Source organism: Argopecten irradians, chromosome 4 (genome assembly GCF_041381155.1).
Source record: "Argopecten irradians isolate NY chromosome 4, Ai_NY, whole genome shotgun sequence".
Lineage (NCBI taxonomy): Eukaryota > Metazoa > Mollusca > Bivalvia > Pectinida > Pectinidae > Argopecten > Argopecten irradians.
In genome coordinates, this window is record NC_091137.1 from 28,890,514 (window position 1) to 28,918,302 (window position 27,789).

The following is a 27,789-nucleotide window of genomic DNA, read 5'->3' on the forward strand; positions in this document are numbered from 1 at the left end:
AGTTTTTGTTATTTCAAAGGAGATGTCACGTAAAACAATTTGATATGAAGAGTTAAGATACTTTCAAATTTAATCACCAAAAAGGAATACTTTTTGTGGGGTGGTTAACAGGTGCATGTATTAGTGAGATAGCTCTATAAAAAGGGCAATAGTTCTACTATCACGAAGAGAAAGCACAATCATACCGCAGCCTCCCAAAACATGCAGGCGTTCACACACGCAATATATCCTTTTGTGCGTCTTCATTTGATCTTATCTGTTAATTGGATGTTAAGTTAACCAACAGCTCTTAAAAACAAGAGATATGCGAGTTCGATATTTGCGGAGATTTCGGTCTTCAAACAGTCTCATGCAGGTGAGGTCATTGAAATGTTTCCAACACAAAGCATTTTTGTAGCGTTTGCAAGTGATTGTTTTATTAGGAGAGTACAAAATGTTTTTGGGGGGTTTTGGTGACGTTAGTTTCCAAAATATAAACGATTTGTTTGCCATGTCTATTCAAGCAATGTCCCTCACAAATAACTCAAACAATGACACACAGTTCATGTAATAAAGAGTAACACTGCAAACACAAGTTTCAGAATTTTAACAGATTTTTAATAAAATGTAAAACCAAATGATAATTCAATCAGAAGGCACATACATCAACAGCACTATAATAAACCTGTAGTTTGTCAGAAGAACACGTCCAAATAATACAGAACATTTGGCTTGCAATATCGCAAATAGAATAGAGACAGAAACTTGACTGTACAATCAAAATGTGTCTTATGCACATATCAGTTGCGATTATTTGGATTGCATCTTCATGCTAATTAATGTTATTAATTTTATTTTGCTGTATCATTAGAGTTACACAGAGATGACTCAACTCTTTCTTTTTAAATCCAGATGAATTAAAGCGCTTTTAAGGCTTTTTTTAAATAAATATGTTTACATAAATGTATAGCCATGAAACATACAATCGCCATACAATAACACCGTTTTTTTATTATCAAGAATAACAAATTAATGTAAAAACATGACGTAATTATGAATCATAAAAATAACAGTATGTAAATGAATAAGATTAAGCATTAACTTCAGCAGTAATGCAATTGATTAGAAAAATAATTTCAGTCTAGATATTCATATGATTTTATAACAGCAGTTATTTTTAGTACATATAATTCATTTCAGCAGTAATATTCTAAAAAAAACAACATTTTGGGTTGAAAATCAATTTGATTAAAATTTCAAATATACAGTAATTTATTCTACCAATAATTGAACACAACAGTTATTCGATTAGACATCAATTTATTTCAGCAGTTATTAGTTATTAGAGCAACTATTTTTTGTATATTTGTATATATTTCTAAAAGTCCTTTCCAACATGAATTCAATCCAGCAATGACTCAATTCAACAGAAATTCATTTCTTCAGCGATTCAATTCAACAGAAATTCATATCAGCGGTAATAAAATTACGGTAATCTAACTTCATCAGCAGTAGTTCAAACTATCAAACAAATCACATAAAAGATTATAATACATTTTTATCACAATCGAAGTATACTGTATATTACATTTATTAAGCAGTATTTCATTGTTCTAGATTTTAATACTGCCCAGACATCAATCTGGTTAGGAAAACATATTTCATTTCAATTCAGCAGTACGTGTGTATTTCAATATAAAGTTTACATATATATACACATATATTCCAAAATTTATAGTAAGTTTGTTCCATCACAGGGGACTTATGCAGCTAGAAAGTATTTATTATACAACCATTAGGACAAAGTATTACCCTGGACGGATTCGTGATAAAAACAGGATTCGTGATAAAAAAACAATATAAGTAAATCCATGGCATCATTACAAAAAATCGTGTTTTGATTGAAATTGCACTAACTGTATTTATGGATGGGAGATAAAAATATAAGTTTATCCATAAACTAAAAATAAGAGTATAAATAAATTCTCTTTTTTTATGGTAACAATAACACTATCTCTTCTATAAATACATTTCTATAAATGTAAGATTAAAGCTTAAACAATGACTTCTTCACTAAAATCACTTAATCTTGACACCTAATTTGTGACCATAAATGGGCACCATGACCAATAACATTTGGAACACTACAAAGAAAATTCATTATAATGGAAGTAGGCATCATCATAAACATGTAACACACTTTATCAATAGTATATCCGATAAAGTATAGTAGTCAAAATAAAACTAGCATTTATTTAGAATGATAAGGTCATACTTTTACCAGTGTTGTAGTACAGTATAAATATCCTAGAGTTTCCTCATAATGATTATCTTACGGCATTTAGTTACCCTCTAACCACGTAACCCTTGCCTTTTGCTTAAATTTATGTAATTGACAAGTTGTACGATCATCAGTAATTTTTTACTGGAATATAACACCTGACACAGTGCCTTAACCTACTGTGTTTGTCACAGTTCATTATTAATCAGGAAGTAGTTTCAAAATTTAAATGTTACATTGTAATTACTATTAAATAAACAATGTACAACTATTATGCATTCTTAAAATGCAAATAATATGAACACATTAAAAGTGTTTCCTACGAAGATAAAAATGTTAACATTGTACACTGTAATACATCACTATACGTAACTAAATGTAATGTCAAGCTGCAGTACCCAACTGATTATGGTACAATACACCATACTTTACATACCCTGTGAGTTAATTTGTCGTTAATATTCATGTAAATAACTTTTTTTCAAAGTTTTCCAAATATTACAACCTAATGAACAATCTAGTTTTTAAGGCAGGCACTATCTGAACTAAGAGCGTTTTAGTGGTACACTGGTATTTTACTACATTTCTGAAAAAATATCTTTAAATTTAACAACGTTTAAAAAAGTGAGATCCATGCAAATATTGTTTGAATTAACAGGTTTTCGACTTACTAGATGATGAATTACACATAATCCGTGCACATGACTTAATCAAATACTGCACAATAAAAGAACAATAACTTACATTAAATATAAATATTAATCCTACCTGTTAACGTATAATTCGATCTGGCCTATGATAATACACAATGCTAAACATACTAAAACACACAATCTAGCATATTTGGATTTTGTATCTGATAACAAAAATTTTAACCATCTAAAATTTTCATCTCTGAAGTCGCAACTCATTTTGAGAATGAACCAACTAAATTTCCATCAGCAAACAGATAAAATTAAATGTTGACTTTGCCTTCTTTGGCATCTGCAGCTACAATGGCTTTGTTTGAAGGTGTCTTTTTCAGAATACGTCTGTTTCTCTCCTCTAAAATCTTCTTCCTCTGCTTCATCTTCTGAGCTTCCCTCAGTTTCTGTAGCTCTTCTCTTTCTTTCTCCTGTAGACACCAGATAACACAAGTCAATACCTGCTTACTGTGGACAACTACCATATTCTACCAAATAGGTACATGCATATATCCCTATGGAAATGCCTCTCCATTTTCTACAGTTTCTAAAATGACACTGCATCTGGATTCTACCAGGATGAACCATCTATCAAACAGTGAACCGAACCCTTAGGAAACAAGAGGCCCACAGGGCCTGTATCGCTCACCTGGTTTGTAATGCCAAGTAATGTTCTGAATACAAGTTCATTGTTTCTTTTCTGAAGGAATTTGAATATTTACCTCTAATTCCCCTATTGGGCCCCACTTTTTCTGCTCCAGGGGGTCAAAGCCAAAATTTATACGAATTCTGTTGGATGTTTCTGGGCCCCGCCCCTCCTTCCCCCCCCCCCGGGGGGTCAGAGCCAAAATTAATAAAGTTCTGTTCCCCTTCTCCCAAGGATGTTTCTGGCCAAATTTGGTTACAATCCATGCAGAAGTCTAGGACAAGTAGCGATTTATAGGATTTACCTCTATATCCCCTATTGTGCCCCGTCCCTCCTGCCCCCCGGGGGTCAGAGCCAAAATTTATACAAGTTCTGTTCCCCTTCCCCAAAGGGTGTTACTGGCCAAATTTGGTTACAATCCATCCAGAACTCTATGACAAGTAGCGATTTAAAGGAAATTTTGACGACCGGACGGACGCCGCGTCATGACATAAGCTCACGCGCCCTTCGGGCCAGGTGAGCTAAAAATGATTTCTTTTGGATAAACAAACGTTATCCGTTTGAGTTTTTTAAAGCAGTTATGAAAGAGGGTTTAAGTTTCTGATCACATAATATAATTATGTAAAACGTGTAGGATTCCAATAAAATTTGATATAAAACTACTTACCGACTGGTGCCAGCGTATGACCAATGCTCTATCGTTCTTGGTCGGCTGGGAGTACTTAGTTCGCAATATTTTCCTCTGCTCTGTAGTGACACTCTGTTCTATCACCAACAGAATCTTTGCCCACTGAAAATAAAGAGTTACTCAGACTTTTTAGAACAACTGTGAGTAATATCTTTATGCCACTGCTGGAGGTGCCAAAGAAACGGTTAAACTCTTGTTATTTGGACACTTTTTGGATGCAGTAAATTTAACTGATATGGAAGATTTCATTCTTTTATATATATAACGGCAATGTTCAGGGGATATATCGAAAATGAATCTTGAACCCATGCACTTCAATTGTTTTCAGTCCCAAAATACCTGCGAAAATGTACCGTTGTGAAAATTTAACAACTTTTTGTTTTTGATTACCAAACCATTTAACATCTACCAGTGCATTACTGATATAAGAACACAGAAACCTACCTGTCTGAACCATTCCTTCTGTGTTTCATTGACAAGCTGGTAGGTGTTACCCATCATAGCAATCAACATGTTCACAAGGAGAAGTGTCACCATGATCATGTACACAAAGAACACAATCTGTAACCATAGTCACAAGGTCATTAGATAAGAGCATATATCTTTATAAAAATATGTAACCATAGCTAGCAACAACGTTTTCAATTGAAGGCATATACCATTATGAAATGGCAATATTGTTTTCAAAAATTACATATCATATTTACCAGACCAAAATTAAGATTATTCTTAAACATTATCTATTATATACTTACAGTCACATTTATGATGATATAAAAGCAATGGTTTTGAAGGTAGAATATAGGCAAAAAATTGGTCTATATGTTATACATAACCAAGATACTGAAAAGGACAAATAAGTGCTTAAATGTCTCCAAGTTTAGTCTCAGACACTCTTTTCTTAATGTCCATAGTACATGTCTTACTATTTTTTTTTTCCCATGAAACGAAGCAGATACTTTGCCTCAGGATTAACAGAATGTTAATTGTGCTGAATACAACACGAGGAACAGTTCAACATACGGTGTAAAAGCTTGTATTAATGTGCAACCATATTTCCAAATAGGCTTTGGTGAAAGTTAATTTTAGACTGTTTGTATTATCTGGGATTTGACAATCAATGGAACTGAGGTAATCAATATTAAACAACAGAAATATCAATTAGTGAGGGTGGGGCACATTAAGGGTATTGTTACAAGGTCATTGTAAGGTTAGATACATTTATATATATCATACAAACCATAAAAGACTCATGCTAATGCATGTTTATGAAATCGAGAGCATCCTATCGAAATAATTTAACAATATTATATATGTATCTCTAGTAACTGTAAATCATCATGCAATGTATTAAGTAGAAAAAAAAGTTTCAACATCATGAACAGATCTACTCTGACACTTATAACAACATTAAAAGTGACAACACATCTAGACTTCTACTGTGAGAGTATATTGTGATGTGTTATGATACACTATGTATTACCATATTTATGACATATACAAAAAGTTGTTTGATGAGTATATAAAAATAAAACATCGATAACAACATAAAAAGCGTAATTTATATGATGGATACATATACAAATGTACAAAACATAACAGGCAAGCAACCTATATTAAATCCTCAGTAGTCATTGTGTATCTAGCCAAACTTGCTTTATCAATAAAACCGATTAAAAAACGACAAACAAATTTGAAAGGATTTTTTAAAACTTACCATGATTTAAGTGGCTTAGATCCAAAAATTGTTTATTTATATTCTCTTTTATCTCATTGTCAGTGTTTAGTAAAATGCATTTATTCTCTTGCAAATAATGTGAATAAAAGCGTGGTGGATAATATGATGTATTTTTGTTATGCATTGATTTACCCTTTCAAGTAGGCATTGATCAGAACTTCATTTTTTTATGAGAGGACTATGGATATCAGTCTACAAAAGCTGTAAATAATCATGTCATTGATTGGTATAATTGGACTTTACTTGAAAAGGCAGGCTTTAAAAAACACACAATGCCTTTCATTTTATTTAAGCATTAACCTATCTTCCTATGGCATCTATGGTCTGTATAGATGCAAGAGCTTTGCAGACAATCTTCATAATGCGTGTTAGCACATTATGAGATGATTAGTTGATATAGTAGAAGTGACAAGTAAATGTAAATATAGCTTAATAAAAACATTTTTGTTTCCCTCATAAAACAAATAAATGAACCATCAATATCTACACGCAAGGGTAGATAACTCTGTAGAGTATATCATAAATATGACGTGTTTTTTGTGGATCGGTATAATAGATTATAAATATATGTGATGTTTTGTGGATCTCTGTACTGTGACTTACTTTGAGCATGTCTGGATATTTGGAAGAAGCGAACGTGTCATACACATCGTCAAAGTCTCCAACGGTGATGGTAAAGAGACCTAGCATGGACTCGATAGGGTGATTGAACACACATGCATTTTGACTAGGATCACATTTGTTATCGTTAAATGCGATGTAGAAGGCTGTGAATAGAACAAGGATTTAAGGGACTAAGGAATCACCATGTTTTTTTTACAGGTAAACAATCTGTTTTCTTTATTTCATATATTGATCCCTTGTCCTTTTAGGATTTCTGTCACACCTTTGCTTTTCTTCCCTTGTGTTTGACAGATGTCTCTAACTTTGTATTCAGGATTTCTGCTTCATACATAGTGGGCGGACACATTGTCTGCTTCAATCATTTGTCTAAACGTCCTTTTCATATCTTCACTGATTCTATATATCAATAACTGTATTATGCACTGCTGGTTAAAAATACATTAGTTTTAGCTTCTTAACCTTCATAGCATATTTTTTAAATAAAGACCAGCACTGTACTGTAATTCATATTTGACAGAGAAATATTTTCCCCTCAGTTTGAAATTCTTCTGTCTAAGACTAATTATTAACTGGTGTACTATCTCTTTATAAGTAGACATTCAAATTCTCTGCCTCAGGTTTGTGAGCTACATTGTATCAGTGCAGAAGACATTAGAACAGTTATTATAATACTTATATATTGTGTTTCACAAGTGTTCTGTTCTGAAATGGGATTACTACATAACATGGTGATTCCTCTCTTATACAATACACACAATGTTATAGTGTAGTCTACGGCTGAAACAAACGTGCAAATTAAAATGAATAACAACATTTAAACAATAACTTAAAAACACAGTACCAAATTTCTAGTAAAATAAATTGAAATTAAATCTAAGCCAAATGATAAAGCACATCGAACAAAGAAAAAAAAATTATTGAACAAAATAAATAATCACTTCTACTGCTTACTAAATGAAAATGAGCCTTATTTCAGCTAAATTAATTAAAGTGTGTGTTAGATAGTCTAATTTGCTTTATAATCTTCTAAACATCCAACATACAACAACAGATAAGATAATTTTTTCTCGCATCTCGGACAGGGAAATCCCACATGATGTGCTAGATTTTTCTACCTCATCCGGTTGGGATTATGTTTCAAAATCTTAGCCCTCGCCTGAGATAATCCGGCCTGATCTCGATCACTTACAGGTAACATATTTTATTAATACAGTCATATACTACAGCGTTATTACGAACAGAACACTCACATATAATGTAGGTAAAATATGGTATGGTTTTGCACTGTTTGACCTTTATATAGTTTGGCATTTAATTCATTTTAATTTAAGATGTCCTGAATGACTGAACTCATTTCTGTCACCAATTAAATACATTAATTTCTATTTATATGACTGTCAGGGAATTATTTTTTTTTCACCATTTCATTTCTCCTTTACTTCTTATTGTGTAAAATATCCAAAGAACAACAGAAACTTCTGAAGCAAAGGAAACCTGCAATACGTCTTGAGAAATCAGCAATATCTCTTGAATATGTGTTTTCTATCAGAAAAAAATAATATTATTTCTTTACAAATCCAAACAATAAGCTTTAAAGCATGGCAATAGCACCCAAGTCCTGTAGTAGTATATTTTTTGTACAGTTGTAGTAGTAACAGTTGTATAATATATTAATTATGCTTTTACAGACGATGTGTTTCAGGCTTGCTTAATTAAATAGCATATGTATAAACAAAATACCCTCATGTTAATTCTTGAAAAAAAGTGAGTGAAAAATACTTGTACCATTATGTCTTTGCATAATTTATAGCAAAATTAAGTTGTCCGGAAAAATTACAATTTCTCGTAATTTGTTTCTGTTAAGAGGAACATTATCGTTAGAGATTAGGGAATGGATTATTGTAATGTGGGAATATCAGTTAGGTAAAAGGGTCATCATTTGATTCCACGTCCCATATATTACCATACATCAGACACATTATACAACATCAAGTGACAGTAACACTTCAACAGTGAAGTTAGCAAAGTTTTGTCTTCACGTACAATGGCAAAGTCTATAATTGTAAATATATAAAGATGATGATAATGATGATGCAACAAACAACTTGATTAGAACTTGATAATCATGTGCTATCCTTCGTAAGTTGTACCACCTTTCATTATGTGATATCTACCGTGAACTACAGCTCTTGTTTAGAAGTTAACACCAATGAATTACCATGAAGGAAATCAAACTAATCATAGATGAGGAATATTGTGTCCTGGGATTAGGTAGATGATTACTCAATGGAAATCCCCAATCAGAACAAAGTCTCTTATTGATATATAAGGATATAACAATATGTTTGCTAATAACAATATTATTGATGGCTTTTAACAGGGCTTTTGGTATTTTTTTTTTCACTTTTGTTTTATTTCTGAACCAGCAATTCAATAAAAACATTTCAGTTAATTATCTTTAGTTAAAGCAGCAAAGGCATTGAATCGATCATCAGAAACCCAAATGACCTTGGTCTATTGTCTAAGTCACTCAATGATATAACATAACTTTGTAAGCTTCTGACAATGATTCATGTTTTAAATAATAGACCATGATGGTTTCAGCTAGATGATGACTTTCCAATACAGAAGACAAAACTCTATTAACATACCAAAGAACACATGCAAATTACAGTCTTGACAATTAGGTAACAACAATTAAAACAGGTGGGTGCCATCAACAGGGGCTAAAAAAGAAGGTTAAAAGAAATGAGAGCGAGCAGATAGAAAGCTCCGGTTCTCACTTTTCCCAGGGTGGCGTAGTTTGTGTTATCAAACGATTCATAATAATCGCCAAATTCTCCAAGGGACATCATGAACATGCCCATAACAGCCTCAGTTGGGTCACTGAACGGAGTGTCTGCTATACCACGGAACACAATATACATTGCTGGAAAAAAGGGCAATGTCATCCATTGGATTAAAAGTCAAATATTCCACTTTACAGTAGTAAATTACAAACAGGACAAAACAAATATTTACATCTTTGTTCAACGATATTTGAAAGCATTTCAAATTGGGTAATCATTAATTTTGCAATAATTAATATTTGTGTACTGGTAATTGAAAATACAAATTTCCATCATATTCAATGCTCTTGGTGTTTGCATTTGTTCTGTTAAATTCTATTTGGTATACATATTTGGTCTAAAGACTTACATTGTGAGAAGCCGATGATGAAGACGGCATAAATGATGAAAAATCGGAACAGATCTCCTTTGATCATCTTGTAGATCATCACCACAAAGGGTCCAAATATTGGAAAACCTCTGAAATTATGCAATGGAATGGGTAAATGTAATGAAACCCATGGACCCAATATTGATCATTCAATAGAAGAATATCACTTAGGTTTTCTCATTCAGACCAGTCTTAAAATGAGTGAATATTCTACACACAGTTCAATTTTGTTGACTGGAACACAAATTTTACTCGAAAACAGCGTTAAATTGAAGTTTTTTGTTGGTCCCCACCGTAATCATAACAACATTTGTATGTACTATTTAAAATTGTCACATTGGTATCTCCTATGCTCAAATTATTCTATGTTTGCCATGGCTTTGTGTTACGAGGTTTGACTCTTCATGCGTTCAAACTTGGTTCCCATCTTTCCTCATGAATATAAAACAAATATTAACATTACATAGAGAAACATGTGCTTTGTATGATAACATACCTGCAGAAGAAGAGGAAGTATGGTGCTGTGAAGAGGATAGCCATCACGCCCACCACATCCTCATAGATATAGGCACACGCGGCACGTCCTGGTAACATCATGATGACAAACACACAGGACATCAGAAACATGGCTTTGGTTGGTGCTCCTTTCTGTAGGTTAAAGGACAAAACAGAAAGCATTATTGTACATGGTTTACCAAGGGATCATTATAAAATTAATTTGTTATTGAGCAAACTTTTTCCAATCATTATAAAATTAATTTGTCATTTAGCAAACTTTTTCCAAACTCATTAAAGTCAAAATAAGTACACTACATTCATTAGAAAAGTTTGTAATTGATCCATTGAATGTTAAGATGGACACATTTTTATTAATCTATAATATCAACACTATAAAAGACAAACCAGTGTTGTGAAGAAGAGCCGGAAGCCTTGATGGTATATCTCCTTCATTGCGATCAGTAAGTACCAGATGGATCCAACCAGGACCAGAGCTTCCAAGGTGAACCGTACCTGATGGAAAACACAGATTATACATGTCATTTTTAGAATTTTCTATTTTTGATAATTCAATTTTTTTTTCAAATGATAAGATAAGACAAGATAAAACTACTACATTGCACAGCTAACAAATCACTATCATTTATCTATCTTTAAGTTCATATTAAGACAATGACCTCTAAATAGAAGTTACCTGGGTAGATAACGTACATGAAAGCTTTGAATGAAAACATTTATAACATACATTTCCATTAATTGCAACATTATCCCAAAAACAGTGTCACAGAGGCAGACTTAGATCTATATACCAATCAATGACAAATATGACATTAATTAAAAGTAGCTTATGATTTTAATCTTTACTTAATGACCACGAATGTTTCAAAGACATAAATGTTCCTACACCATATATAGGTATGGCACGTGGAGCCAACATTGGGCAACACTATGTATCTTTAACTCTTCGATTGAGGATTTCATGACCAGTGCCTGAAATGTAGAAATTTAAAGTATTCCACACAACTCACCACATCCTCTGTGGAACAGACTTTCAACAGATAGCATGGGTCCTTCTCCACGGTAGTGATGTTTTCTGACCCTGTAACATTAACTGTCCTCGATGGACACATGTCATCGCCGGGTCGGAGGAGGAACACCACCAGGAAAAGGATGAAGTAGACAGCAAAAATAGCAAATCTCCTGTAGAACCTGGTAAACACAGTAAGGTATGGTCACAGAAGTATGATAACAGATTTTTACGTGTAGTTATATACATATATTGAAAAATAAATTCCCTACCATTCTGAACATGTATTATAAGATCTCCTTTCAAATATTATAATTTGGTGTGATCAGCTTCTACTTTACAGATTACAAAGGGTAACACACATCATAGTCTATAGACATTGAAAGTGGTGGTTAATCTACTTATTGAATCTTTCCATAAATTATCTAATTATGCCCGAGATCAAAGTTGGGGTACATGTATATTGTTCTAATATTGAATAAATTCCAGACTAAAAGCATGTAAGAAAACATTTTTATATTTATCATTTACATACACTTCCATTACATAATATATGATAATCAGACCAATTTTAAAGTAATCTTATCAATGATTATTATATAACATTGCATTGACAAAGAACAAACACAAAGTTGTATCTAAAGTTCCTATTTGCAACCGGTATACATTTTATCTTTCTTATTTGCTATAATTGAAGGTAATTCTTTCCTTACCTAAACCTAACGAATGTCTTCCATTTCTCCTTCAGTAGGTTAACTACAACTCCATCCATCATGTCTAAATGGCCTTCTACTTCCTGTAAACAGAACACAATATTTATATATCAGATTAGAAACGTGGTTATAACACTGATCTGGAAAAAGATTCTCAGAGCAAAAGGCCTGACAATCAACGATGCATAAAGAAACATCACAATATGATAAGTTCCAGCTTCTTAATAAGTATAAAGGGTTCTCGTTAAAAGCCAGTTGCCGGCAAAAACAGCTGTGTATTTCCTTGTTTACAACCGGCTATTTTTGTCAGAAATAAGTATTGGCACCCATGGGGGCTTGTGGCTCTCAACCACCTATTATTAATTTTCAACCATTTATTAAAAATCTTAGTGAGAACCCTGGTTACTGTATGTACCCGTTACTTCCATTACATGAATGAAAACAGAGGTTAAATTGGGATGATATTTTTGTGTTCTTTTTACTGACTTTTCTATTCCATGACACAACCTTCCATTTTGACAATTAAATAAGCACTCACATCTGCAGGAAATTGGGTTATCTCCCCTGGCACAGTATATAAAAGTGGTACATGAAGAGAGTGGGACACATATTTTGATCATTGTCAGTATCATGTGATTATTGGGTGAGATTGCAGTATGCTTCATACATGAGAGATTGTCCTTTAGTTACGTTAGGTGTTACCAGTAGCTGAATCTACCATCACCATGCTGAAGGTGAACATTTCTGATTTGCCAGCGCTCACACCACCAGATTGACAGGAAACATTTCTGACTCCATATATCCAAAGACTAATTGCCAAACTTACACCCATATTTTCAACAAGATTCCATACATCAGAAGATTGCAGATGCATTACACAACTTACCCCATACACCACCAGATTGAGAGCAGACTTTTCATTGATTTCTCCCGTGCTAGATATGGTGTCTATATCACGAAGCGGATATCCAGCGCATGTCACATTTCCATAAATCCAGCACACCTCTCGCATCTTTTCCAAAATATGCTCGTACATCTATAAGAAATTACTTATACATGATATTTATTATATGAGAGCTCATTTCCTTTGAGAACAGCGGTGATACCTTGAAAAGATTTACCGATAATTAAGCAGAGATATCTATTTGTTTTTTGCATTTATTCTCAAACAATTTTATTGTTCAAATTTCAAACATGAAATTTTTTTTTAAGTGTAGACACTATCATTCCTGAAGAGAGACTAAATTTAACAGACAGCATTATTTAAAAGGAATTTACTCACATCTTTACGAGCTAACTTTGCAGCCAGAGTAAGGGGAGTTAACCCTTGCCTGTTCTTTATGTCCAGTTCAGCTCCCAGATCTCTCAACAAATCAAACATTTCCTGTCAAGGTGAACAGACTGTGTTAAAGATAGACAAAATTATGGATGGGTAGACTGTGATAATGCCATGGAATACCGGGATTATAGAATAAAGCAGCAGATATATATCAAGCTGTTTGCTTTGTGGGTCAGTTTTTTTTCTTTACCGTTTTTGACTATTAAAGCAAATCATTAATGCAGTCTACCTTAATCTCTCTAAAATATGAAGCTCTAAGTTAAAAGATATATCACTTAAGTGTGTATATATATGTATAATTCTTTTCTTTTATTGTTTCTTCACTTCTGCAAGAAATTGCTGTAATTTACTAAGCAGTTAGAACCATAACAATTTACCAAGCATATAGTTTACAACTCTGACATACATAACAATGCATAACATGGGTATTTGAAATGTCATGCAGTGTTCAGATAGCTTTGTAAGCGTGCAATGAATTTGCAAGATATCAATATAAAATTAAACTCATTGACCCCTGGAGACACATTTAGGCTCTTATAAATCAAAGTCTAGACCATTCCATTATAAAAATTCAGGGATGAATGAGTTTATTAATTAACATATTAGTTATTTTAGTTAAGCTTTAATCCTAACTACCCTACAGGTAAGTTTTTTCATAAATTTAAAGTAAAAGTAAAATAAATTTGACACAGGTAACCGCTAAAATGTTGAAATTGTAAAATTGCAAAAACAAAACCACACAAACTAACACTACAATTAATGAATAATACCAAAAGATCCCAGAGGGACCTTGGCACAACCAAAGAATAATCTATTATATCTGACAATGGAAAGAGGGATGTTTTCAACTATCAAAATCCAAGATGGCTGCCAGTAGGATTCTTGTAGACAGATCGGTCCCAAAATGTTATATGCACAACTGCAACCTATATGTGGAGACTATGTACTTATATATATATGTAAAAAGATCCTTTGTACTTTCTGAGAAATAGCTGTAACACTAACTTCAACTATCAAAATCCAAGATGGCTGCCAGTCGGCCATCTTGCTGACTGATTGGTCTGAAAATGCAATATCCAGGCATGTCCTATGGAAACCTAATATGAAATTTAAATAGTTTAAGTAATTTAATTTCAGTACGTTCAGAGAAATAGTGGTAACAAGAATTGTTAAGAGACGGAAGGACAGACAGACGTAACGCGACAACAGACGAAAAGCAATTTGAATACCCCACCATCTGATGATGCTGGGCTAAAAACATCTACATGTAATTAAATAGAAGATTATTTTAAGCAAATCACTACATAGATATACTGCCTTTGGCCCTAATTGTTTGCGCTAAATTTCATCAATTACTTGAGAGCAAAATTGTAAAGGTAGATTATGTCCATATTGTGAGGTCACTTCTAATTTATATTTGTATATTTGTTACTGAATAATTGTGATTAGAATATCAGTAAATAACTTTAAATTTCTGGATCTAAAGCTAAAAGTGTAAATTGGACATATTTGAAAGTACTCCTTTTGCTCTCAAAATTTATCTAACTTAATCACTGCAGAGGAAGCATTGTTATAAAACATAAATACATAACTAAAAATGTTGTCCAGAATAGGTCAACTTATACCCATCAAACACCCCTCCCCCTCAACTCTGACATAGGTGGAGATATCTTGTTCCGATACAAATATTACCATCAAGTTTTATTGAAACCCCTCCAGTAGTTAAGGTGGAATAGCCGTTTTTACATTTTTTGTAACAAAGGGGCATAACTCTGAAAAAGGTTGAGGTATAATTTACAGTATGAGGATTATTGGCGCCATGTTACATTGAAATCTCTCCAGTTTAATAGCTTAGGAGTAGTCAGTCGATCACTGTGTCTACAGACACACAGGCAAAATTTAAGGAACCAACCTGAATCCATTGTGTTCCTCCCTCCCACTAACTTTGTTGTGGGGGATATAATTATAGTATATATATATGCTTCAAAAGCTAACAAATGGATGCTATACTTCTTTCATTAGTTGCTTTTATATAAAGTTAAGCTATGTCATATTACTCCTTAGGGCTCTATAATTGAAAAGACACTAAAATTCAAAACATGAATATAATGTGCTTATATACAAATGCTGAAGTCACATATATTGCAAGTGCTTGAACAGGTGCTTTAATAATAATATATATTTATTTGATAAAAGCTATAATTATGCATTTTCTAATTGTATCATTCAAAAGCAGTGCATCATTAATCAAAGAAAAAGTCTTTTCAATAGAATGACAGTAAATGTGTAACTTTGATATTCCATGGTATATAACAAAAAACACATAGGCTCATTTCAGGCATATCAGTCAATTAAAATATTAAAGCTTTATGATTTGTTATCAACAGGTGCACATTTACATTTACTTTAATAATAATCTTATATAATTAGTGTTAATGTATCTGGCGAGGGGCCATTGTAATATCATTCATAAACTAGGCCAAGGACGTGTCCTTGAATAGTGTTAGAAACATTAACGAGTCACTTGATCAGTTTCGCTATCATATGTATTATAGAAGAAAACCAGTAACTATTATCAGTAGAGGATGGCTAAAGTCGGTCAAAACATCAGTTAATTTTTTTGAAATGGAAAAATAAAAACAATCTGTCTGCGTACGACAAGAAATTAATTTATAGTATGGAAAATTCAAAAACGTCCTTCCGGCTCAATATATATCAATGAAATATATATCAATGAAATACAAAAAACTAGAGATGTATCTGATAATAAAAGCTAGCATCTGTATCCTGTGATGAATATGAAAGTTGTCTCCCTTTGTTTAATTTTAATATATTAATCCTTACAGTTGTGTTTGCATCCAAGTACATAAACATAGATGAATGAAAAATAAACATATCAAAAATGATTAAAAAAACAAAACGGAAATGAAAAAATTAAGAACAATCCTTATTTCTCATTACAGATCTACAACTAATGGACTGATGGTCAGATGTTATTAGCCACGCCTCATGTCCAGAAACGCACATGTACCTATTCGATGTCAAAGCAGACATTGTGGCATAACTTTACACAATACAAAATGCAAAGTCACATGTGGATTGATTGACAGCTACCGTTCTGTCAATTGGAAATCAATAAAAAAAAACATTTCTTGCTTTAATAAATGCTAAAGATACTATAGTTATTACAATTCTAATTACATAAAACAGGTGACAAGGTGCATGTGTTAATGAGGATTTCACAACCCCAGGAAGCGTGCACAACAGATTACACATACACAATGTTAATAGATTCACAAAATACTACAATCAAGAAATGTTTAAGGTGGTGCAAACCTTTTTCGAGGCGTACTGTTGGGTCGTGATTTTAACAGAACGCAGCATGAAAGGAACATGAAATACAACATTGGACAGAAATTATTAATACAACATCATCATGTTAGTTGTCTATACTCACACCTGTCCATACTCTGTCTTCTCAAGTTTTTTGTTTTCAGTGCGTCAAGAGATAAGGTGGCCATGTGGTTGGGATGTCCTTACACAGTGAGTATAACATTATTCTGCCTTTGCATATTACAGCGTTATCTCCCTTGCGGGTAGGTATCCATTGTGAAGTCATTGTTTTGTAAGCGAAACTCATATCGTTTTCTCTGAAAAGAATGACCCTCACAAACACATGACATCACAATCAATACCTAACCAGGAGGGCAGATAACTCTGCATTATTCAAAGGCAGAATATTAGCCCTCAGATCACTCAACCAGGTAAGATTTTGATCATGCATGTTGATTTCATATCATTTGATATTTGCAAAGAGAGATATAAAAGTAAGTTTCAGACTAACAAGATATAATTTACTGGATGATTTAATGCAAACTGTTGTATGGACAAGTGTAAGGTATATATACATGTTATAGTTAAATCATCATTGGGAGATCACATGTCACTGTAACACCTCAGATATTAGTTAACGAGTAGGTCACAGTTCAACACATTAATAATTAACGACCAGGTCACAATTCAACAAATACATGTTATTAATAAAGAGGAAGTCAATTTATTTATCAAGAACACCAGAAGATGTAGAACATTAAGAGAAAGAATCATTTATCATTATTTAAATAAATTAAAACATTTTCTATCCATTAACACACAAAGACATAAAACAACATTCATATACTGTAGATAATTATTGATTTTATGTTATTTGGATTTTTCACATAATTAATGTTGGAAAATCAATTGATTTAAATACATCAATATATAATGTCTACATGTACTTTTAAACACTTTATCATAATGAAAATTGAAAATGGCACAAAAGCATTTACTTCACTGAGTCAGCTTCTCAGTATTGGACATCAGAAAATCTCTCTAGCTGAACTAAAAACTGCACCCCTAAATTAAGCATGAAATTAATATGATACACTGTAATACTATAGTGCTGAGAGACATTGATCACCTCCATCTTCTGTTAATAACTATAGGATACTTTCATTCATCATTAGATACCTATACATCTTGTGATTTTTTTTATCTAAAGTTTATTGAATAAAATGAACTCCATGATCATGTGTGAATGACCTTGAACTCATCATCTCTCCTAACTGACTTAAAAGTAACCAGTTTACGAAAGAGATATTTTAACATTACCTTGCAGTACAAAATATTCTCAAAGTTTGCTGGACTGTGGTTAAGATGAGGTATACATGTGTTTGTAGTGTATATTAGACCAACCACATTTATACCTAATATATAATTAAAAGCTGTGGGTCAATGAGATATGTGAATATCAGTTACAAGGCTATCTGAAACCATGAACTCATTGTTAAAAATTACAATTAAAATGAATCTAAAATGCACCAATCAATGATTGAATGTGAAGATGATTTATTTCTGGCCTGCAGTGATGTCTAAAGCAGTGAATGTGTATATGTATATTTGTGCGTTTGACTCATTTTAAAATAATGAAAAGTACATTAAATGTGTGTTAATTGGGATATTTTGACACAATCAATTGCAAGTTGCCTAGCATTGTGTGAAGTTTCTTCAGCTTAGCAAAGTAATTGGTCTACTATACATTTTCTTATAAATTAATTTCATAATCATGATTTAGTGTTTCAAGATGACAATTAATGCAAAATGCATGAAGATAAGAGCAATACATTTCATTTAATTTGTGTAATTATAATTATGAACCAAACTAGAAATATACTCCAATATTGAGCACATTTCTGATTTATCCATGCAGTACCAGTACAATAGTTTAAAAAACATATGCTGTTGTGCTATGATACATTGTGTATAGCCTATATAAATTGTTTTTGTGGTGTCATATAGCTTATCAATACAATATTCTTTTTGATTACACAGAATTGTTTCCTCTTGGCTTGATGTCAAATAAAATTGCAATTTTCACTTACAAATTTCCACTCCCATGCATATGGTGTAACAATCAACATCTGCATGATCATCATAGAGAAGAAAACAAACTTTAGATTTCAAAATGACAGAATTTTAAAGGGTGCAAATGCAGATAATAAATTGGGTGCAAAGAAAGTTTTATAGATTTATAAATCAGATGTATCAGTAATAGAAAACAAGATTTAATCACGTCAAAAATATACAGCATATAGGATTATGTTTAGATATGACAATGTATTAAAGTTAAAAAATAAATCAATAAACAAGTTGTAGACCAAATTATTTTGCATTTGACTTTAGTTTTAAGAATCATAATTTAGTGGTCAAAGTATGTTTGCAAACATTTCATCTCCATGAATAGATATCTACCTTTATTATCTTTTACTGAAAGCTAGGCAGTTCAATTCAACGGACGACACGACGAAACGATTGAAAAAAATGATGGTGGGCTAAAAATTGGTTTCTATACCAGTAATGAAGAATTTAATCTCAGGAAATTTTCTGAGTTTTGTCATGATATCTTACAAGGAAATCTTCTGTTATAACCGTAATCTTACACAGATTTGTTGTGTTTTTGGTAATTAATCTTTATAAGAGTATAACTTCTTGATTAATTTGTCATTAGGTAATGGTGTCAATTTTGATAGCAAATGGGAGATTGCATGGTTTCATAGGGTTGTAGGGTGGAAAGGGAAAGGTCTTAGGAAGGCCGGTGATGGAAGTCAGCAAGGGAACATTAGGCTAGTCACTAAGGACAGATTATTGGGAAATTCAACTGGCTTCTTTAAAGAAATTATCTTGTTTGGTGTTATAGCAGGGTTTTAAAGCTATGGTAACTTAAAGGCTGCAGTGGATGATCTAGATGTGTGCAATTAACTGTGATTTAATACTTTAACTGACTTTTATATTGGGAATCACATCAGCATGTATCTTGTCAATGAAACATTTTATGACAAAAATTCATGGCATAAAATGTTTTCTGTGAAAGGTTGTCTGATATATCCCAGTAAAGCCAGTAGTGACAGCAGGAAGGCATGTACTGCTATATGATATGTAATTATAAACGAACTAGACGTTTAATTCGACATATTTAGCTGAGCAATGAAATAAACCAATCTCACATGAAACTGCTTATCTGATTCCAAGAACTTTTCCTGCAAATCACAACCAATTTAATATTTTCTGCTAGAAATCTACTCGTATAAATATTGTCTAAATCTATAATGTACATCTGTTATACAATTGAAAGCAAATCATGATTAAATCATTGTAATAATGTTATCTTTGAAAATTCAGCTATGTAGAATTATTAGACAATAATACAACAATCTTTGATCAAATTGCATCATTCATTGCATGGTATTAAATGTTACTCTCTAATTAAACAAAGTGATTTATGATACTGCAATTAAGTATTTCTCTTAATTGTTTTTTTAGCTTAGTGAACAAACAAATATTTCTGTCACAAACTCATTCACAAACTTAAATTAATGAAATATCAAAGGTTAAGGATTTGAAATTGTATGAACAGTACACCCTCCACCCCCAAACTCTTTTTAAACAAATAATTATGAATCTTTACTTATCCCAAACTTTTTTCTTCTTATCAATACCCTTCAATAATAAATTGTCTCCCTTTGTGGGTGTCAGTAGATTATGGGAGTTAGGGGAGGTAATTAACTTGTGATGTAGAACTCAAACAACATACTATTAGTTATATTATTACTTCTGTAACAACTATCATGAATCATATCTTACAGTCATAAGGCTTAAGCTTTTTTGATGTTCACCTGCTGTCTAAAATAAACAAGAATTTTCCATAACAACTATGTGTAGTTTGTTTGTGATTCAAAGGCAAATTAATTAATCAATGTCACTAAAACAAGTACCTATTACACCGAAAATCAATTTTCACTTTTTTTCAAGTTATCTACTGTAGTAATTATCTGCCATGCTCATATATGTACATCACTTGTCAACCATGATTTTACTTCAAATATATTTGAGTGTAAAGTAAATGCAAGCCTTGGTTAGCAGATTTTTTCCAATGAAAGGAATGAATTAAAAACAATGTTGCTGAGGAAAAGAGATATCAGATAAAACAAAAGAATAAACTGTATGAAAATTCAAAGTTTTAAAAAAGAATGTTTCATGATTCAGTTCAGTGAGTTTTCGTTGGTAGGCATTGACGTAGGAGGTAATACTTAGCCTAGTACAAGAAGTGTTTATAACTGAACATAGATTTATGTAATTTATCAAACCTTAATGCTTTCATTATTAGTTCACACAAATATTCTAACAATTTTTACCCTTTTTTCTACACTTTTTTTTACATTATATTTCTCATTTAATAAAGGTACTTTAAACTAGACTGGCCAACAGTCTCTAGAATATTAAAAAAATCACTTAATTAATTTTTGTCTCTACTATATACATGTCTGATCCTAACGGGGAGATTATCTTCTTTGTTAAGAAAATCTTATCAATAACTTCAGTCTGGTGGCCAGTCTTACCTTATATATATACATCTACTATTCATTAATTGCTTACAAAATCATCACAGGTGAATACCTGGACGTGTTTTTTTTCTTTTTTAATTTCTTATTTTTATTGATTAAAATTGATTAAATGACAATTGTATTATGATTGCAAAGGCTTTAGTTTACAATATAAGTAGTTTTCAACGCATTAGGCAAAAAAAGTCTACATAAAAACTTATAAGGTATTAAAGATATTTAGAGGTTACATGGGTAAGATTTAATTGATAATAGAAAAGTAAATCTGGGGAAATAGAAAATAGTAACAGGACACCATTTAACACACAGGAAAACAATAGACACACAGGTACACGCCAGACATTGGGCAGTAAACACAGAGGTACTATATAAAACACTTCCATTAAAACAAAAAATCACTATCAATATGGAGACATGCCAATTTGTGTCTTATTGTTTCCTTTTGTTTTAATTACTAATACTTTTTGGAGTTTGTGGTTTTTGAGGAGTCAATCTTTCAATTTTTTTTTTTTTTTTTTTTGGGGGGGGGGGGGGGTTTTGGAGGGGTGGGTGGGTAATGACATATAACAATCAACACTATCCCAAAAGCAGATAACTCTGTCTACAGGAGAGTCTCTATATTCCATATTCCAAACATAGAAAACGTAACAGTTCTACAGGAAAGACATACATATCAAAAGACACTGACAAACACAAAAACATCAACATTGAAAATATTAATGGCGTTTTGATGATACTTTGCAATATAGCACAGATTCATATTATGTTGCAATAGTGTAGTCTTTATGCATTGGGTATACATGATCAGGGCGCATTTATTTGAATTTATCAACAATTGTGAACATAATTATAGTGAGATATACCTAGACTATCTAATTTACATGGTACTGGGGATTCTCACTGCTACACCGGTATATCAAGGATATAATACCTATTCCATAATCTGCTCCCTATAACTAAACTCCAACTACATGCATTTGGTATTGTATTATGAAGACAGTAATAATTAATATTCTGTTTAATGGTTTGGATAAGGATTGCTATATTCAAATTAAAAATATGTGCACTGATCGAAGAATGCTTAATTGAATTATGAACCACGGACAAAGGAAAATAATCAAAAGTCTTGGATTAAAGAGTTTAAAATCTACAAACAATGGAAGTTTCTGATTAAATGAAATATAATACTAAAATAGGACATCAAATCCATCACTACATTCAAAATCAAATACAAAGTAATCTTATTAAAAAATAAGGAACAAAATGTGTCAAGATCTCAAACCTCTCCATCTAATTCCTTTCCCTGGAGCAACACAAACAAATTACTTGTAAGATTTATAAACAAATTAATCTCATATTAATTGATGCTGAAATAAAATCAATTATATATCACAATGTACTACTATGGCATTTAAACATGCAAGATGTACATCGTTAATATGTGTTAGTGGGACGATGACATAGTAAGTGTGGGATTGAACATATAGATACACAAAATCATAAAATTAGGATCTGTGAAGATCTTGAAACTGAAACCTTACATACAAAAAATGTGTTGTTAAAAGCGATTTACACCAATTAAACAAAACGTAACATCGACTCACAAATTTAACTAAACAATATGACTGATACTTGACGGATTATATATTGTATATAGTTAATTCTCCGGAGAACTGTGATATAAAACATTTCCTACCTTCTTATCATGAATCACCAGCATATGCATGACAGTATTCCCGTTGTTGTCCTGTAGATTTGGGTTAGCTCCCTTTGCTACGAGGAGACGAACACATTCCTCTTGTCCAAGGCAAGCAGCAAAACTCAGGGGATACTCTCCAAAGTACACATGCCTGGTGAATTTAAAATATCAACACTCACATTTATAATCTTCTTTAGAGTGTTACTAAGGAAAACACAAGAGACAACTCATTTACAAATGAATATTTTGTTAAAATTGAACAATAATTTTGCATTCCGATGAAAAGGGAAAATACAAATAAAATTTATATTTATCTAGTTTTGAAAAAATGATGTTCCTGTCTAATTTCTAAAAACATTTAGTCAACATATTTGGATCTTTTGATTATTAAACCAATTTTTTCTAGTGGTAATCACTGATATACCATTGTTGTATAAAAATAAATACCATTGAATCTTAAATATAAGGGCATATGGTATACAAATTTGCATACTGGTACATGGAAAGTTCTGCTTTGAAATATGATAGTTAGGCAGAAATGCAGAAAATAATCACATAGCAGTATATATATATATTAGATAGAAATGCAATTATCATATAAAATGATTAGAGCATTTGAGCCAAGACTATCTTACCCATCATAGTTTGTGGTCTCACAAACATCAACCCATTCATGGTCCAGACTGTCCGACCGTGAATCTTTCTGATCGTCCGGACACATGAATCGACCACAACACCGAGCGTGGACATCCGCCCCCTTGTCCAACAAAAACTTCACCATTGCTGGATCTTCATTTACAACCGCCATGTGTAACACATTCTCCCCTTCAAACATCAAGGAAATAGTGTGATATAATTATCTGAAACTAACCACAGATTATCTCCCCTGAGATACATTCAGATTGATTTAATATTGACTAGACCATTATAGAATAAATAGAAAAATCAACAGAATTCAACTTATTAAAATTTTGACAAATGGGTAGTTTTTAGAGGAGTCAATTTTGATAATCAATTATCTCCCCATAGATACATTCTACACCAATCAATGAAATTTTGCTAGCTGTGACAATAGCATTGAGTGCCGCCAAACAGTATGATTATATGAGTCCGGGGTTCATACACTTCCTATGAATCACATCAAAATTTTTTAGAATTTAACCTTTAATACCTTTTAGCAGTTAACCGTTTCTAAATTTTAAGACAAGTAAAGTGTGGATTCACCTACAAAATCCTACAGAACTTTCTGAGCTTACCATAATACTCCTCGCTGGTGTATATGTCTAGGATGAGTTTGGGGAACGCCTGTAGAAGCCTTTTGGCCAGGTCAGCGTGGATAGCCGAGGCATTGAGTAGACACAGATGAAGGATTGTCTCCCCTACAGTCCCCCTCTCATTGAGGTCCCAGCAAGTCTCTCGGAACTTACGATCTAAAATCAACAATCCATTCACAATTAATTTAGATTGCATTTGAAGTTTAAAATGATTGGATCAGTATCAAAGTTTATATAGATACTATCAGACTTTTTTTTTAAAGATTTAAAAACAAAGAAACAAACATAACCAAAAAGAAATCCTTGAGTAGATCATTTAAACTGCTAATAAGATTTTGCTTTTATTTTCAAAATTAATTAAAAATAAATGTATATTCAATGTATGCTAAATGCATACAGTTTCATACATTTTAAACCGGTTACTTTCTAACCTAAGATAAATGAAAGAAAAATATACTTGTCGTCTTTTGAAGGCTCAACATTTCTGTTAATGTTTCAAACAAACTGCATGATCAGGTTAAATAACAAATCAAACACGAAGTAAAAAAACCACAATCACAAAATACATAAAAAGTTTTACAATTGTAGTTTTACAACTGAAGAAAATTAAATCCAGTTATCTCCCCTGAAGCACTGTGCCTACCTCTAATAATTAATTATGAATTCACAACTCAAGATGATAATAGTAATTAAACAATTATAGCAATAACATTTAAAAAGATTAACTTTATAGACTACAGTAGGATTATAAACAAAATATATTAAATTATTTAATTATTGACTTATACTTCTGTCTGATCAACAATTAATTTATAAGCATGTCTCTTTAAGTTTTATAGGGTGAAGGAAATAAATATATACATGTATAATCAGTATTCGGTAACTACCTTACATAAATTTCGAGCTCACAACTTTTATAATCACAAAAAATGGTTGACTACTTAAAATCTTATCCACTCCTGTACAATTTTTTGCGCCTTTAAAATACCAACCAGCTGGTATTTACCAAAGAAGATTTTATTTGTCTATAAATACATATACCATATAATAAAAAAATATATAGGGGTTAATTTCATTATATCCAAAAAGGAAGAATATGGAATAAATGCAGATTTTTAAGCAGTGGTTAGCAAACACATTTTTTTCAACCCACAGAAGCAGAAATATACATGTAAAATGGAAATTAATTAAGGTACAATATTCACAGAGGTGTGTACTACATAATTACAATTACAACCAGCCATCTCCATACATACCTGGCAGAGCAGTGCCGTCTGAAATTGTTTTATTGATAACAGTGAATAAGTTAGAAGTTTAACTGCAATTTCTATCATAAGTTAGAAGTTAACTGCAATTTCTATCATGCCAAGATGAGGAAATGTTAATAAAGTTAAACTAAAACATTCTAATTTAGAATCCTATACTTCAAAACTTAATTACAGGTACATGCAGTGTCAAGAAGGTGTATATATACCACATCAACTACCAGTGTAACATTTCGGAAGAATAGAAATTTTAATCTCGGTCATTTAATCATATTAATTTATGATAAAGAAGTACTTGTTTTTCAAGTGAGAACTTAGTTTGTGTTATTCAAATATTAGCTTAAATTTCACTGTCACATTGTGGGAAAAAGGTTGTTCGCATTAAAAACATATATTTCTGATACATGTACATCATATGAAATTATGGTAGTTACAAACTTATTGCTTAAATAATTCTGACATATAATATGCCTTTAAACTTTATACAGATTTTAAACAAATTAAGTTGTTTCTTTAAAATAATTTTCTTTTTTTTGTATTATTGAATCTCTTAAATTCTCTTTTTATTGAAAATATATACATTAAAAACATGGTTGCTGGATTCTAGCTTTGATTCATTAAAACGATTCTACTCTTTTTGTTCATTTCAATAATGTAGACATTAAATTAATTTCTTAATGTAGTCAGTGTAATGTTTAAAAAGTCTTTTCTGCAAATTGTTCACATATCCAATATTGCTTTTCCACTGGTGCATATTATATGGCCAAATTGTTACATTAAAAAAAATAATTAAGCTTCTCTCCTGCTATGCATTGATATTAGTTACAATGTAACAGTTACAAATATATTGTTAAAGTAAAACTGATATAGTATAAATCTGACTGATTAACTTTAAATATAACCTTGCATACATATTAAAGGCCCACTACCTTTCCGAAACGGCTTTTAATTTTTAAAATGGGAATGTAAAACAAGATCAATATTTTTGTAGAGACTTAAAAATTATTAACTTACCGTTAATACTACATTTATCATCAGCTTCTGAACGATTTGATTAAAATAAATAAAATGTTTATTTTCATAACGAAGTGATGTTTCCCGCCTTCGTCCTAAATACCGCGCGGTAGTTGACTATCACTGCGCCAGACGGCAAAACAGTGACTTGACTCTCCACTGTTTTCATATATTTCGCAGGAAATTTTGCATATGTTTGGTGTCGTAACCTTATTTTAAGTCATCAGTATATATTTTCTGATGTTATTAATGTTTTTAAGAAACTTTTATACTTTGCTCCGGAAAGGTAATGGGCCTTTAAAGGACATTATAAAAATAATTAGTGATTTTAAATACAAACAGATCAGAAATAGAGAAATGTTCATTTTATAATCCCGGCCAATAACCATAATAGTAGATTGCTATCTTTAAAATACACTAATTAGATGCAGACGTCGGTAAACAATGAACATAATGTAGACGATCAATCTCAAAAATACTGTTAAGATTAAATAACACTAGGCTATATATATGTTGTGCATTTTTGACATGCTTCACTAAATGTGATGACACTGGCCATAGTCCGCTTGCTCTGTCCCGTGACCAGCCACTGAAGCGGGCCTCGGGTCCAGCGGCTGAGACTTACCTGGTTTGTTCTGTAGGTAGTTCTCCTGGCCGTCAGGGAAACGCATGTCAATCATCGCTAACTCTTTATCTTTCTCCTGTTTCTGTTTGTTAATTTTCGGCTTGTTGCTACTCCTTTCCTTACTCCTCGTCATTATCAGATCCACGATCGGAACTTTCTTCCCGTCTCCATCATTATAGAGAAATTTTTTAACGTCTGTTTGTATTTTTTCATCAATCACTTTATAGTTTTTTCTCCACCTTGCTATCTTCATCAGCTCCACCAACTCGCCCCCGCCCTTCAGGTCGACGAGTTGATATAGTTTTTTCACATCGCTGTCCCCCTGTGCCTTCACATTGGAGGCGACAACTGTGGTATTCCCCATCTCTGTATCTCAGATCTGCTTGTCTCACCTGTCAAACTGCACGGCCATATTGGATTTTTATGTCACAGGTAAATAGTAAATTACGCATGTGTATTGCAGAGCTTCCTGTGTCCTCGACTAGTATGAGGTGACACTGTCATCACATTTCTGTTGACGAGTAACACATCTCTATT

At 32.1% G+C, this 27,789-nt stretch overlaps 1 protein-coding gene across 9 annotated transcripts; it reads right to left on the minus strand.

Moving 5' to 3' along the window:
* Positions 1-575: 575 nt before the first annotated feature.
* LOC138321202 (transient receptor potential cation channel subfamily V member 5-like) lies at positions 576-27,782 on the minus strand. Of its 9 annotated transcripts, none has more exons than XM_069264708.1 (18): positions 27,253-27,771; positions 25,605-25,622; positions 24,331-24,504; positions 23,710-23,899; positions 23,072-23,225; positions 20,618-20,656; positions 16,772-16,786; positions 13,379-13,480; positions 12,983-13,132; positions 12,097-12,179; positions 11,385-11,565; positions 10,762-10,869; positions 10,355-10,506; positions 9,838-9,947; positions 9,423-9,568; positions 4,722-4,838; positions 4,257-4,379; positions 576-3,374 (listed from the first exon to the last, which is right to left on the minus strand). In XM_069264708.1, exons 1-18 carry the CDS (start codon positions 27,614-27,616, stop codon positions 3,216-3,218), a joined length of 2,385 nt encoding a protein of 794 aa, XP_069120809.1. In that variant the 5' UTR covers positions 27,617-27,771; the 3' UTR covers positions 576-3,215. The 9 variants fall into 9 exon arrangements, 8 of the variants coding, with proteins under 8 accessions (XP_069120809.1, XP_069120805.1, XP_069120804.1 ...); XM_069264704.1 differs by lacking the exons at positions 9,423-9,568; positions 20,618-20,656 and adding exons at positions 6,619-6,782; positions 19,981-20,013 and having other exon boundaries at positions 27,253-27,763; XM_069264703.1 differs by lacking the exon at positions 9,423-9,568 and adding an exon at positions 6,619-6,782 and having other exon boundaries at positions 27,253-27,763.
* Positions 27,783-27,789: the final 7 nt, after the last annotated feature.